This window comes from Natator depressus, chromosome 2, assembly GCF_965152275.1.
Source record: "Natator depressus isolate rNatDep1 chromosome 2, rNatDep2.hap1, whole genome shotgun sequence".
In the NCBI taxonomy this organism is placed as follows: Eukaryota; Metazoa; Chordata; order Testudines; family Cheloniidae; genus Natator; species Natator depressus.
In genome coordinates this window covers 260,119,129-260,133,653 of record NC_134235.1, presented here as the reverse complement: position 1 = coordinate 260,133,653, position 14,525 = coordinate 260,119,129, and the positions used below count along the sequence as shown (strand labels likewise).

Here is a 14,525-nt window from a genome sequence, read left to right as displayed (position 1 = left end):
CACCCGGCAGTGTACATTACCCGCCCCCCTGCTTCCCTTCCCCTCCACCACTGCCCCTCCTGCTCGGGCAGCCCCAGAGGCACGCCCAGGGCCGTACCTTCTCCAGGAGGTAGTTGTTGATATGGCCACCGGTGGGGTCCCCCTTGAAGTCGAAGTTGATGTCCATGTATTTGCCGAAGCGGCTGGAGTTGTCGTTGCGGTTGGTCTTGGCATTGCCGAAGGCCTCCAGGACGCAGTTGGACTTGAGCAGCACATTCTTCACCCTGGGCCAGGCGGGAAGCAATGAAGGGAACGTCACGGGGGCCAGGCTGCGTTACCCCCCGGAATCGGGATTGGCACGTCCATAGGCTTGCAATGGATGAGCCCCCCCGCTCCTATTTGCACCCAGGGACAATCCGCAGCACTTGCAGCTGTTCACAGGGAGGAAGGGACTTGACCAAGGTCACCCGACAGGTCATGGGCAGAGCTGGGAACAGAATCCAGGTCTCCTGAGTCCCAGCCCAGTGCACTGGCCACAGCCTCCCAACCGTGCCAGGATGCTGCTGTGACCTCTCACCTCTCCACCTCTTCCCTCTGGCTGGGGTTAGTGATGGCCGCAATGTACTGCATGATGTATTTACTGGCTTCCGTCTTCCCAGCACCACTCTCCCCTGCAAGACAGACAGACAGGATGGGAAGAGGACAGCAGGACGGGCAAGGCTTTGCTGCCCTAGGTTACCGCCCACCTCCCCTGGCACACGTCCAGGAGGTCAGAGGCCACTTGTTAGCTCCCAGGTGCCATGTTGGGGGGGGGGGGTTATGACCCCGGCGGCTGGTGAGCTCAGGGCTGTAGCACAGAGCCTTCGGTGCCAGCACAGCCTGCAGGAGGACAAGCCTCCACCAGCCGTCCCTTGTGGCCAGCCCTGGCCTGGCAGGGCCCCGTCCCCCGGCCGGTTCAGTCCTTGTTCTCATGCAGATTTGCTGGTGATGGGCTGTCAGTATTGTGGCCATTAGGAACTGCCCTGAGGCTTCTGAACTCAGCTCTCGGATGGCCAGGCATGGCCATAATTGAACCACTGATCTCGCAGGGAAAGGCTCTGGCCCCCAGCTGAGCAGGCAGGGTGGGAGCAAGGTGACGCCTGGGGGAGGAGGGTGGGCAATGCCATCTCTGCACTGCTGGCTTCCAAGGTGCCCTGTGGGCAAGGGGGAGTGGGTGCAGCGCTGCCAGCCCGATCCCAAGGGGACGTTTGTTCACAGCCTGAAGCCCCAGATGACTCCAGCTACTTGGGGGTTCCAGCTCAGGAGGGACCCAAGACTAGAATTACAGGAGGACGTGGGGTCAAGGGCTGGTCTAGCTGGGGCTGCTGCAGAATGGGCATCAAATCACACCAGGACAGGGGCAGCAGGGGGCTGTGGACCGGGATGGAGGTGCCTCGGCAGAGCTGGGTGGGAGCCCAGCATGTCGGAGTGATGCTCCATGGGGTGGCGCTGACAAAAATCACAGGAGGAGCCGGGATACATGCTCCTCTTCCCCTTCTACGTGAGTGCGTGTGTGGGATAGACAGACAGACAGACAGAAAGAGGGGTTCTGGCTGCCACTGCCCACTCCAACCTGAGATGACGATGCAGGTGTCTTTGGCTCGGCGTTTCATGGCCTTGTAGGCGGCGTCGGCCACGGCATAGAGGTGCGGCGGCCGCTCATACAGCTCCCGGCCCTGGTACTGCTCGATCACGTCCTTCCCGTAGAGCTGCGTCTGCTTGTAGGGGTTCATGGAGACCACCACCTCACCGATGTAGGTGTAAATTCGCCCCATCTCGAACCTGCAGGGACGAAATCCACTCAGGCTACAATGGAAACGCCGCAGCCACACGGCCTCACGCATCACCCCCGAACAAGGACTGTCCCTGGAGCTTTGCCTTCCAACAGTTCATACCCCCACTGAGCGGCACTGCCCTGCCAGACTATGGAGCAGGACCCCAGGGCACAGCCACCCCGCAGGGCGCTGCCCGTCTGATCCATGGAGCAGCCACCCCTACGACTCAGCCACCCCGCAGGGCGCTGCCCGTCTGATCCATGGAGCAGCCACCCCTACGGCACAGCCACCCCGCAGGGCACTGCCCGTCTGATCCACGGAGCAGCCACCCCTACGGCACAGCCACCCCGCAGGGCACTGCCCGTCTGATCCACGGAGCAGCCACCCCTACAACTCAGCCACCCTACAGGGCACTGCCCGTCTGATCCACGGAGCAGCCACCCCTACGGCACAGCCACCCCGCAGGGCACTGCCCGTCTGATCCACGGAGCAGGGCCCCCTACGGCACAGCCACCCCGCAGGGCGCTGCCCGTCTGATCCGCGGAGCAGCCACCCCTACAGCACAGCCAGCCCTCAGGGCACTGCCCGTCTGATCCACGGAGCAGCCACCCCTACAGCACAGCCACCCCGCAGGGCGCTGCCCGTCTGATCCATGGAGCAGCCACCCCTACGGCACAGCCACCCCGCAGGGCGCTGCCCGTCTGATCCACGGAGCAGCCACCCCTACGGCACAGCCACCCCGCAGGGCACTGCCGGTCTGATCCGCGGAGCAGCCACCCCTACGGCACAGCCACCCCGCAGGGCGCTGCCCGTCTGATCCACAGAGTAGCCACCCCTACGGCACAGCCACCCCGCAGGGCGCTGCCCGTCTGATCCACGGAGCAGCCACCCCTACGGCACAGCCACCCCGCAGGGCGCTGCCAGTCTGATCCGCGGAGCAGCCACCCCTACGGCACAGCCACCCCGCAGGGCACTGCCCGTCTGATCCACGGAGCAGGGCCCCCTATGGCACAGCCAGCCCACAGAGCGCTGCCCATCTGATCCACAGAGTAGCCATCCCTATTGCACAGCCACCCCGCAGGGCACTGCCCGTCTGATCCACGGGCAGCCATCCCTACGGCACAGCCACCGCGCAGGGCACTGCCCGTCTGATCCACGGAGCAGGGCCCCCTACGGCACAGCCAGCCCGCAGGGCGCTGCCCGTCTGATCCGCGGAGCAGCCATCCCTATGGCACAGCCACCCCGCAGGGCGCTGCCCGTCTGATCCGCGGAGCAGCCACCCCTACGGCACAGCCACCCCGCAGGGCGCTGCCCGTCTGATCCACGGAGCAGCCACCCCTACGGCACAGCCACCCCGCAGGGCACTGCCCGTCTGATCCACAGAGCAGCCACCCTTACGACACAGCCACCCCACAGGGCACTGCCCGTCTGATCCACGGAGCAGCCATCCCTACGGCACAGCCACTGCGCAGGGCGCTGCCCGTCTGATCCACGGAGCAGCCATCCCTATGGCACAGCCACCCCGCAGGGCGCTGCCCGTCTGATCCGCGGAGCAGCCACCCCTACGGCACAGCCACCCCGCAGGGCACTGCCCGTCTGATCCACGGAGCAGCCACCCCTACGGCACAGCCACCCCGCTGGGCACTGCTAGGCTCTCCGATGGAAGTATACTGCCAACGGGGCTTCTTGTACCTTCCTGTGAAGCAGCTGGTTCCAGCTCCAGCTCTGGCTCTGCTGGCGACAGGGTTCTGGGCTGGCGGGACCCCCCTCTGATCCAGCCTGGCAATTTCCTCTTCCCCTCTCCGGAGCTCCGCCCCCTTCATTGACCATCTCCCCCACCCCCTGATCAGCAGCATTCCTAGGCCGAACTCCAGAACCAGCACCTGGCTCACACCGGGCCACTGCACTCACGGCTGGCCCCTCCATCCCTGCCCTGGAAACAGCTTGTTCACCAGCGACCTCACTGCGTCAAAGCAGGCCACTGGGTCGAGACTGCCCCTGCTGCCGTGTCTGGGGTTCTGTGGGGATTGGTACCATGCTCCCTGTTTGGCACCTCGGTACCACTCATCCCTGGGTTACTGAACACCCAGTGTCCCTGCTTCTAACCCAGCAGTGGGCAGTGCTCCACCGGGCACGCAGAAGGGGCACTCCACTCCCATGGGACCTGAGCTTGTCTTTAAAAATGGTTCTAGCCCTGCTAGTTGGGGTGGGGGGGGCCTTCTGAGCTGCAGTCACTGGGCAGATGGGGTACATGGTGGGGGGGGGGGGGCTTTAATCCAGGAAGTTAACGATCGACAATTGCTGGGTGCAGCTAGACGAGCTCGCTCCATCACAGTGGCAGGGGAAAGGTTGGCATGTACACATGGAGGACTGGCAGCCACACGCCAGGCAAGGCGTGGGTGTGTCACGCTGTTAGCTCTGTGCTCGTGGCTGCTGGTTGGGGGTCCCTGCAGGGCCAGTGAGATGGGTGGCAGGAAGAAAGGGGTGAGAGAACAGGGAGGGACAGAGGGAGCGTGCGCTGGCCTCCAATTGAGTCAACTCACACCCACCACGAGGGCCTGGGAGGAGGGGACCGGCCGATGAGGGGCCTGGAAGTGCTTCACACTGCAATTCTCTGGTGGCCCAGCTGCCTCGGCGCTCGGCCTGCCTTGCACGCGGCCTTTCTGCAGCCGTGGCCTCCTTCATTTGAAATTAGCAAGGCATCGGCAGGGTGTCCCATTCGCACTTCTAACCGCATGGCGTGGCCGCGGGCGCACTTCAGACACGAAGCCAGCCTCCAGCCACCACCGGCATGCTCCTGGCCCCAGCTGCAACCCCATCTCTAACCAGACCTAGCCAGGGTGCACCAGCCATGCTCCTGCTCTCCCTGGCGCCGTCTGCTGTCTCTTGGTGCTTATGGGGGGGCCCCGACACCATGGCCTCTGAGCCCCTACCTAACTGAGTTCTGCTGGGCCCCATCTGCCCGGGGTGTGTCTGTGTGGGAAGGAGGGAGTGGGCTATCGCTAAGGGTGGGCTCCGCGGGTGAGGTCCCAGGAGACACCGAATCCACCCAAGGATGAGGCCGTCCCACTTGCAGGCACTGAGAGTCAGTGCTGACCTATCAGGGACAGGGGAAATCTATGCAGGGGTGGCTTATCCCACATCCTGCGACTGTGGCTTCTCACTCCTTCCTCTGAAGCAGCTGGTGCCAGAGACACAAGACCAGACTACATGCGCCTTGGGTCTGATCCAGCCTAGGTCCCTGTGGCCTGGCCCTTGGCTAGCACGGACAACAATCAGCACATTCTGATGGACTGCAGCATCTCTGGGATGCATAGGGGTTGACAGAGTGCAAAGGCTTCTGGGACACGGAGGGGGGCAGAGGATTCTGGGGTCACAGGAGAAGGATGGCTTGGGGGCCCCAGCAGCAGCAAAGTCGGCTCTCCCTGGGACGGGAGAGGTGTGTCGGGAGGGGGAGCCTACTCGGCAGTGGTGAAACCAGCTCTTTCCTGTAAACAGGCAGAGAACCAGGAACTCCCTCCCCGTGAGAACTCGGCCAGCCCGGAAGGGTGTGACTCAGAGCAAACCTGGCTGCTCCCCACCTGCCGGCTCTGTGCTTCAGCAGGGGGACATGCACTGGGAGATAAGTGAGAGCCGGGCGAAGCAGGCCCTGATCTGGATGTCTCGACCAAGGCCACAAGCAACCTGGAGAAGGGCCCCGGCACTCCACAGCCATCACTGTACCCACACGCTGCCACCATGCAGGGCTAGCTCTCCTACGCCCAACTCCAGAGACACGGGCCCCATAGTCTGGGTAACAGATCTCCTTGTCCCAGGTCCTTCACCTTCTGTCCCTTTATCCAGGGAGCTCACCGGGTTGCCTGGTCCAGCACTCCCCTTGCCTCCCTGCTGAGGGCAATTCCTCCTGATTGCCCACAGGGCTCTTCCTTTAAGCTCCTTGACGGAAGCCCACCTCCTGCTCCCGGTGTGTCTGGTTGGTCTGAGTAGCCCCTTCCTGGCTTGCAAGCCACATTATCTCCTGACCCCAGCTGCAATCCCATCTCTAACCAGATTTAGCCAGGGTGCACCTCTTCCGCACTCAAAGGGGCTCAGTCCCCCTAGGCCAGGGAGGATCTCCGTCAGCTGCAGCAGTATGAGGGGCTTGTGATCCGACACACAGTTGAGTGGTTCTGGTGTCCCACCCAGCAGCATGCGCACACGCTAGCCAGGACATAAAACAGTGTGGCCGTTGTGTCCCACCAAGTCCAGCCCAGCACCTAGCTGTTTTTCCAGGGCTGGCTGCCCTTTGCAGAGCGCCCAGCCCCTGGAGTGCCTCTCACTCAGGATGGCCACACAGGAGTCGTGGCTGGCAGCCAGCACCGATGGAGCTGGTGAGATATCGGCACAGACAGCAGTGCCCGTTTGGTGCGGGAGCCCAGAGAAGAAATGAAGGCATCCCAAGGGAAGCCCCTGGCCCAAGGAGGAAAGCACAGGATCTGGCTGAGTTTAGAGGAAGAGGATGAGCGGATGTGTGTGTGGGGAAGGGGGAGTTGGAGGGATGGAAGGGAGATGATCTGTCCCCAAAACCCTAAAGCCGGCCTGGATGGGATGATGACACGTTACTGACACCTGGATTCTATGGTTGGAACATTCCAGTTCCATGGTGACACTGGAATCTTAAGTAGTTGGGACAATCAGCTGCCCAGCGACTCAACTGGAGCATCAGGCAGGCAAGGAGCCGCCCTAGCGAAACCAACAAGCATGATACTTAAGGCAGTATCAATGGTGGTGCCTTTGAGCGTGTCATGTCTGGCTGACCCCCTGGTATGGAGAAGGTAGATGGGGAGCTGCTGTTCTCCCTGCCTCACAACACAAGAGCAAAGGATTGAAATGTGGCAAATCCAAAACGGACACGAGGAAACACATGTTCACACAAAGTGTAATAAGCTAGTGGAACTCATGGCCACAGGAAGTTGTTGAGGCCAAGAGCTTAGCACAGTTCAAGGAGGGGGTTTTATGGAGAACAGGAATATCCAATGTTATCACAGTGCACCTAGGATCAGACTGGAGCTCTTCCAAGCTCGGCTCCCAAAATCAGCTCTGCCCATCAGAATCACCAAAATGAGACCCCATTTTCAAAATCCGGTCATGGACCTCAAAGCAACACTGGGCTCCATGGGCCTAGCTCCCTGAGTGGGGAAAAGTCAAGCTGCAGTACCTAACCAACACTACCCAAATGAGACACTGTCACTCAGTGAATCATGCTGCCCTGTAACCCTCCGGCTCCATCCTTACACAGGTAATGAAATAGTTAACAGTGTTGCCATATCAATTATCGTCACTGGACATCTGAGTTATCCGCTGCCGGAGATGAGTGGGAAAGTTCACACCTCTCCGAGACAGTGTCTGCCAGACTCAGCTCTGCACGGCTTGTGTTCGGATCACCGTCTGGAGGTTTTCTTTGCAGCCAGATCAGCTTGAGAAGGCCTTTGTTTAAAAAAAGGAAAGCACTGATTCTGGAGAACCAGCCTTCCATTTCAGAGCAGGGCCAGCGGGCGTACGCTGGCTGTTTCGAAGCTTTGCCGTTAATGCTTAAAAAGAGATCTGGAAGGGATTGAACCCCTCCTGCTCCAGGATTGAAGCCAACCTGTAAGTAACAGAGGTCAGGTCTGAGACCTGGCAGGAGGGAGAGGGAGCAGATTATCCCATCTCAGCTGCTGCACTGTTCTTACACCTTCCTCTGAAGCAGCTGTTGCTGGCTCTCGCCAGAGACAGGATCCTTTGGACTAGCTGGACCTTGGCTCCGATCCAATTGCTGGGGCTGCAGAAGCTACTCAAAGGACACTTCACCAGAGATTGGGAAGACAGAGTTTACCGAGAGCTCAGCAGGAAGCACCAGACTAGGACACGTGAGGGGGGGTTCTGAGCCACCTGTGTTCCTGACACACTGTGTGAGTGTGGGCAAATCCTTGCCCTGCCCCCTGCCTCAGTTTCCCCATCCATAAAAGGGGGATCATGATACTGAGATACATCCCGGGGGAGGGGTTAGAGGATTTGTTAACTGCAGCTGCGATGCTTTCTCAGCCAGCTGCCTTGTTGCCAGGGCTGGGAGAGCTCAGAGCTGCATCTCAGAAACACTCCCGAGGGGGACACCGAAGGGAGGGGACATAAAGGAACATGCTGCCGACAAGGGAGCTCAGTGCCAGGGGTTGGTTAAAGTCCCAAAGGGACCAGAAACAATGGCTGAGAGACATACAGCCAACGGGCCCATGGCCCAGCCAGTTCAGCCGGCGATGGGGCTGTCGGTTCACGGCACATGTACAGCTCCCAGCACAATGACACCCCAGACCTCAGTGGGGCCAGCAGACACGACCACACTATACATAACAGGCCACCCGTCCTGCTGGGGGCTCAGCCCAGCCCAGGGCGATTGCGACCTCCTGCCTGCCCAGAGGATCCTCTGTGTCCTGGAGAGCTGCTTTTGTAGTCCTGTCCCTGTGCAAGGGGATGGGGCAGCTGAGCAGAGGTTAACCCCTTGTTCACCAGGGACTGAGCACAGTCCCCGTTACCACACAGGATTACATGGCCTGATCTGGAAAGGGACTGTCCCCACCTTTGGGTGCTCAGTGCCTTTGGAGACCAGACCAGGGCAGTTTCTCCTCCTCACTCTCTCTGTCCTTGCAATCACGGCACCCTTCAGCATGCGGCTCCAGCACCACCCGGCCTATCCCAGCAGCCTTCCTCCCTTCTGGACCCTCAGCATCTCCTGAGGCCCAGCTGGCTCCTCTGGGCCGCCCTGGCAACCATGGCTGGACAAATTCTTCTTCACAGGCTCCGGCTTAGGTGTCACCCCCTCCCCAGCCCTGGGACAAGCCCCCCACCCCCACCCAGCTACCAGTCCTTCCCCCATCTGCTCTGAATGGCTGCCTAGAGACGACAAGATTTCTGCTTTCGCGCCTCAGAGGCAGTAACATTTAGGACACCCCTCCCCCTCCTGGAGTGTGTAACATCCCCTACGAGGAGAGAAAGACCAGTCCAGACCCAGACCGGCGCTTCCCCAGCCTTTAGGGGTAGGTCTGGGCCCACCTCTTGCTGTTTTTCTGTGTTGAACAGGTGCTTGGCGATGTACAGTTCTCGCAGGCAGCCCGGAGTATAAGGGACTACTCCAAGCACCAGCTGAGGGAGCTCTCCTTTTGCCCCCACGGCAGAGATCTGTGGGTGTGAAGCTGTAGCTGCAGGGCTCTAATCCGGCCGCCCTCTCCACCCCACGTGTATAGATCGACAGGACCCCACAAGCCCTTCAAGCACCCCACCTGCAGAGGGGCTGCTTTGCTCCTCTCTTTGGGGGGGGGACGGGGACGGGGACGCACAGTCCCGGATTAGCACCACACCGTGACCTGGCTAAAAAAACCACCTTGAAACGAGGCGCGTCAAAGGGGTCCCGCATCCTGCTGGCACGGTCGGGGGACAGTCCGGCAGCACAGCGCCAAACCCCACGCTGGAAGTCAGCCCGGACGCCAGGGTTCGCCCGCAGGAAAAGCACCACGGGAATGTTACTGCCACCCAGCCAGCAGGTTCTAGGCATCCGAGCTCCCCGAGGAGACGGTCCCGCCGGCACCACAGCGCCCCCTAGCGCCAGGCTCGGTGCCGCCGGGCTGCAGAGCGCCTCCCGCTGACTCACCCGCGTGGCTGGCTGCTGCAGCTGGGCAACCTGCCCCCCATACCCTGACCTAAAACAGGTCCAGGCCCGGGCGAGCTGACAGCACCCGAAGCCCAGCTCCCCTCGCTGCCCCACCTGCCCCCTTCCCGCCAGGGGCCTCGGACCCCAGCACCCGCTTACCTCAGCTTCAGGTTCTCCATGAAGTGCTCCATGGTCACCTGGTCCAGGAGGACAAAGTCGGCCTTGCCGAACTCCAGGCTCTCCTGCTCGGCCATGCCGCTGGGGGACGGCGAGAGGCTGGGCGGCGGGGGAGCGAGCACCAGCCTGAGGAAAGATGACTTTCAAAACCCAGCCGCGAGCTGCCGGGGCTCAGCTTCCTGTGCGGAGGCTGACTGGGCGGCGGGGCGTGGCGGCAGCCAGGGGGTTGGGTCACGTGGTCGGCCCTGCTGAGCGGGAACCCCACGTCGCCCCCCCACCCTGTAGCCCTGGGAAGGGCGGCTGGGAGCCCCTCTGCCCGTCTCCCGCTGGGCTGAATCCTGCCCCTTTCAGTGAGATGGGGGGGGGGGCAGTTCCCCTGCAGACAGGGGGCAGGTCCCAGGACCCCACCCCAGGGGCGCCGTGTGCCATGGAGCTGCGCTCTGCAAGGGGCAGGGCTGCCCAGTGTGCGGGAAGTTGGGGCAGGATCCCAGGACCCTGCCTAGGGGCACCATGTGCCATGGAGCTGTGCTCTGCAAGGGCAGTGCCCCCCAGTGTGGGGGAATTTGGGGAGGCCCCCCAGCCAGTTCTCCTTGTAGGGTGGGCGTGCAAGAGTCCTGCAGGATGGCTCCCAGGTTCTTTCCCAGCCCCCAGGAGCTGGGATGGCAGGGGGCTGTGGGTCAGGAAGCAGGGCCATGGGCACAGCTGGGTGGGGGGGGGTCAGGGCTGGGATAGCAGGGGGCCATGGGTCAGGAGGCAGAGGCAGAGGCCTGGGCACAGCTGGGTGGGCCCAGGGCTGGGATAGCAGAGGGCCGTGGGTCAGGAGGCAGAGGCCTGGGCACAGCTGGGTGGGGTCAGGGCTGGAATAGCAGGGGGCCGTAGGTCAGGAGGCAGAGGCCTGGGTACAGCTGGGTGGGGGGGTCAGGGCTGGGATAGCAGGGGGTTGTGGGTCAGGAACGAGATGCCCCCCACCCATTGCTGGGTGTTGGGGGCAGCATGCCCAGACTAGGCCCTGTGCACTGCAGTCAGAGCCGCGGGTTTTCGCACTCACGCGGCTACACTGAAATCGCTGCAGTGGAAACTGTCCTGGGCTGGCTGCTCATCTCTCACTTCTCGCTGCTTTGTCATCGTGCGACTCCTGGGCCCAGCCTGTGGCCAGGTGACATCACTTCCCCCCAGTGCCCGAGCCCCTCACATGCTGGGATGGGACACAGGGCATCCTGCCTGCGCGCCCCGGGGCCAACTAGCCCAGCTGCTACAGCCTCTGCCAAAACCCTCCTGGAAGGGGAGGGGACCACGGTCCCTGGGGGTTTCCTCGGTGGTCATGGAGGCTTTGCTCACTGCCAGATGGGTTTTTCCCTTGGGGATGTCACACCAGTGATGAGAAATCGCCCTGTGCCCACCTCTGGCTTAACATGCACGACCATCGTCTTACCTTCTCAGCCCCTTGGGTGCCACACTTACCGCACACACTATGGCCTTTAGGGGGCGCTCCTGAGTCACACAGGTGGGCAGCACCCTCATTCCAGACGCCATTCTGAGCGCCAGGTGGAGCAATGGGTTCTGTGGTAAGGGTCGGCTTGGCGAGCGAGATCCTTGGGGGCTAGCGTGATCCTTGGGGGCTAGCGCAGCACGTGGGTGCAGGGACAGAGGCACCAGCCCATCCAGGCGAGACGCCGCCCTGGCAGGTCCATGGGAACGACAGAGCTCTGAGCATCAACTGAGGGAATCACCCACGTAGCAGGACAGCCATCGTTTGCCCAGTTCCGCTGACCCAGAGTTGCTTTGCCATCCCCCTGCATGCAGCCGTCCGAGACCTGCACCAACCCAGAAAACGGACCCCTGACAAAGTCAGTGCTGGAACTCAGCCAGCAGCATTTGGGAAGGGAACGTCCTGTTTGCACCATACCTCACTGCCAGCAGCAGCAGTGGGCACCCAGCCCTGGCACTGCATTCAGGGACCAAGTAACCCCATCACTTTGGGTTCTTCATGCCAATGGCCAGGCTGGCTAAGCCACCTACCCAGGCCCTCAGCACAAGGGCACTGCCAGCCAGCCCAAAGCAGTGCAGTGTCCTGCCCTGCCTCTCCGCCTTCCCCTCCCTCCTGCCTGCTAGCTCCCCCGGAAAGACCGGCTGAGTGGGTGGCGGCAGAGGGCACCATGCACTAATGGTGACTGCAAGCGGCCTAGCGGCGGGGGCCCGAGAGAAGCGCAGTGGCTGGGGCTCACGCTGCTTTTTCCTTTCCCTCTCTCCCCTTGCAGGACAGCTCCAGCTGCCCCTTTCCGCCTTGCACAGCAGAATATCCCAACGGGCCCATGCAGTGGGTGGGCCCATTGCTAGAGCGCTGGCTTACAAGGGCTTGTTCAAACCTGAGGACATGCAGGGCTCTGACAGAGGGTAGCTGACCCTTGGAAAGGGGCAGGGGCCCAGCCTACCTCAGACAGGCTCCACAAGGGGAAAGGAGGCAGCTCAGGATCACCAGGGACTCGTTAACTCACTGAGTTACTGGGGGGCACCTAATTAAACAGGGAGGCACCTGGGCGGGATCAAAAGGAAGCTACGCCGGGGGGGGGGGGGGAATCTAAGAGGACAGAGGCTCCTGGGGCAAGGAACAGTCCCCAGGCCACAAAAAGAGAAAGCTCCCAAGGGGAGGGTGTCTCAAGGGAGCTCCCCAGGAAAAGTCCCCAAGGAAGAATGCTGCTGGGGAGACGAGGGCTCCGAACAGGTGACGCTATGAATAGCGAGTCTCAGCAGAGCCTGGCCCCCTTGGAAGGCCTTCACCAGGTAGCAGCAAAAGTCCCAGAGCACAGGAATCAGGGGCTGTCTGGAAGGTCGTTGCACTTTAACCTCTGTAGGGACTGTGACCCAAGAGGAGACCCCTCCCCTGCTGATGACAAGAGGGGCCTGCTGGTAAGGGACCTGGACTAAGGTTAACTCAGCCCCCCACCCCTTCCAGCTGGAGCTGCTGTGGGGATGCCTATTTGTACAATGCTCCACCTGGGGGTTAAACAAAGCAGAGCCCCCAAGGGGCACGGTTCAATATAAATAAGCCTCATTGGACTTACTGAGGCCCATGGGGGAAACCGAGGCAAAGATGCAAAGGTGGCACTGCAGTGAGCCATGAGGGGGCACCCCAGGACTGAGGGTCCCCATTAGAGGTTCCCATAGCTGCAGACCCTGCAGCAGCTACCACTGCTACCCTGCAAACAGTATTTTTATTTACAGTAGTGCTTGTGGTTAAGACATCTGGAGCAACTTCCTCTTTTGGCGTATTCCCTGCCTGCGCTCCCTCTGCCGGCAGGTCTTTGAATCCCACTGCAGAGAGCAGCATGGGTGCAACGTGTTCGAAGTGCCAGGGAAGGGATTAGACACATGACCTAACAGCACCCGGGGCCCTTTCCCACCTTGGGTCTGAGCGGTGTCATTCTCCCGGCATGCTCCGCATCCATTCCCACCATAGAGGGAGAAGCCAAGACAGGGAAGCAAGGGGCTGCCTGCCAGACGTACTGAGGCAGCCGCAATGGGAAGGACAGGCCAGGGACTGCCCATGGAGGGAGGCCCCAGCAGTGCTGGGACTGGGGCTCAGAACCAAGCAGGGGGGAAAGCAAGGTGGCACGGCGGACTGGTAAAAGTGGCCGCCTGTAGCAGCGCTTTAACGTCGTTGCCCCTTTTGTGCCCCCGGCTGCCGCCGCTGGGGGAGAGGGGGGGAGCCGAAAAAAGAGCAGCTGCCCCCAGGGCCAGTGATTTTAAAGGGCCAGGATCTCTGGCCATCGCTGCTGCTACCATGGAGCCCCGTGTCCTTTAAAATCACCACTGGAGCCCCAGGCGGTGCAGGCCAGGTAGCATGGACGGGTGACGCTGACCCCACCCTGCCCCCTTCCGCCTCATACCACACCCCTTCCGGGGGGTGGGGGCGAGCCAGACCCTGTACCGGTAAGAGTTCAATTTTACTTTCACCCCTGGAACCAAGTCCCTCTTTCCACGACTGCACTCAGTCCATGCTGCTTGCTTGAGGCCCAGCAGCCCGGACCCCAGCGTGGTGAGCGATCACTCCTGTTCGCCGCGTGGCCTTCAGCCAGCTGCACCAAAGAACAAATCACATCTCATCAGGATCAGTACTTGCCCATGTAAGGAAACTCTGCAGGCTACATTAGCAGGGGGAGAACGGAGACCACACACAAGTCTGAAATGCAGCCAACGCTGGGAGGAAGAAAGCCACCCTTCTGGGCCAGTTACAGTAGAGCAGGAAGCCGTCCAGAGTGGTGATGGGGAAAGACTTTGGGAGGGCAGGTAGAGAACAAGGAGTGCATTAGCCCATGGCGTGTTACTAAAGCAGCCGGGGATGATGCCACGGCCCATTCCTTGCAGAGCACCCCACGAAGGGAACCGAGAACACCCACTGACTGAGCCCTTCAGGACTGGAGCTCTGCTCTCAGGAGCACTAAACCTGAATCCCAGAACTCCCTGCTGAGTCAGTGCAGGAAGGTAACTTCCCAGCAGGTGGAGCCCCCACAGTGAAGCATCCCTCGGCCCTCCACAGCACAGCAGAACCAGAGGAAATACTTGTAAGACAAACAAGCTCTTTGTGTATCCCTCTCATCCGAGTGCTGAATCCCGGGGCCAAGCACCGCCTCAACGCAGCAGGGCACAGTAGGAGTGGGACCCAAGCACAGTAGCATCGTCTAGAGAGACTGTGGGACGCTGGTTTTCAGTGCTGCTGAGCACCCACAGCTCCCCTTGGGGTCGTGGATGGTCAGCTATTGGACGCCTCTCTCCAGACCAGCTACCTGGGAGCATTCGCTGACAGCAGCAGGAAAACCCTCCCCGCCTTGGCGCAGTTCCGGGGATATTGACTCAGGAAATCAAGAGGGTGGCTGCTAATCCAGGATCATTTTTGT

At 61.3% G+C, this 14,525-nt stretch overlaps 1 protein-coding gene across 1 annotated transcript in view; it reads right to left on the bottom strand.

Moving 5' to 3' along the window:
* MYO1G (myosin IG) overlaps positions 1–11,564 on the bottom strand; it is a 67,607-nt gene extending 56,043 nt beyond the window's left edge. Inside the window, exons 1-5 of the mRNA XM_074946473.1 lie at positions 11,092–11,564; positions 9,613–9,756; positions 1,592–1,800; positions 557–650; positions 98–263 (exon numbers count right to left, since the gene is read on the bottom strand). Coding sequence (XP_074802574.1) covers positions 98–263; positions 557–650; positions 1,592–1,800; positions 9,613–9,707 — 564 coding nt within the window. The 5' untranslated portion in view covers positions 9,708–9,756; positions 11,092–11,564. The remainder of the gene's footprint in view (positions 1–97; positions 264–556; positions 651–1,591; positions 1,801–9,612; positions 9,757–11,091) is intronic.
* Positions 11,565–14,525: the final 2,961 nt, after the last annotated feature.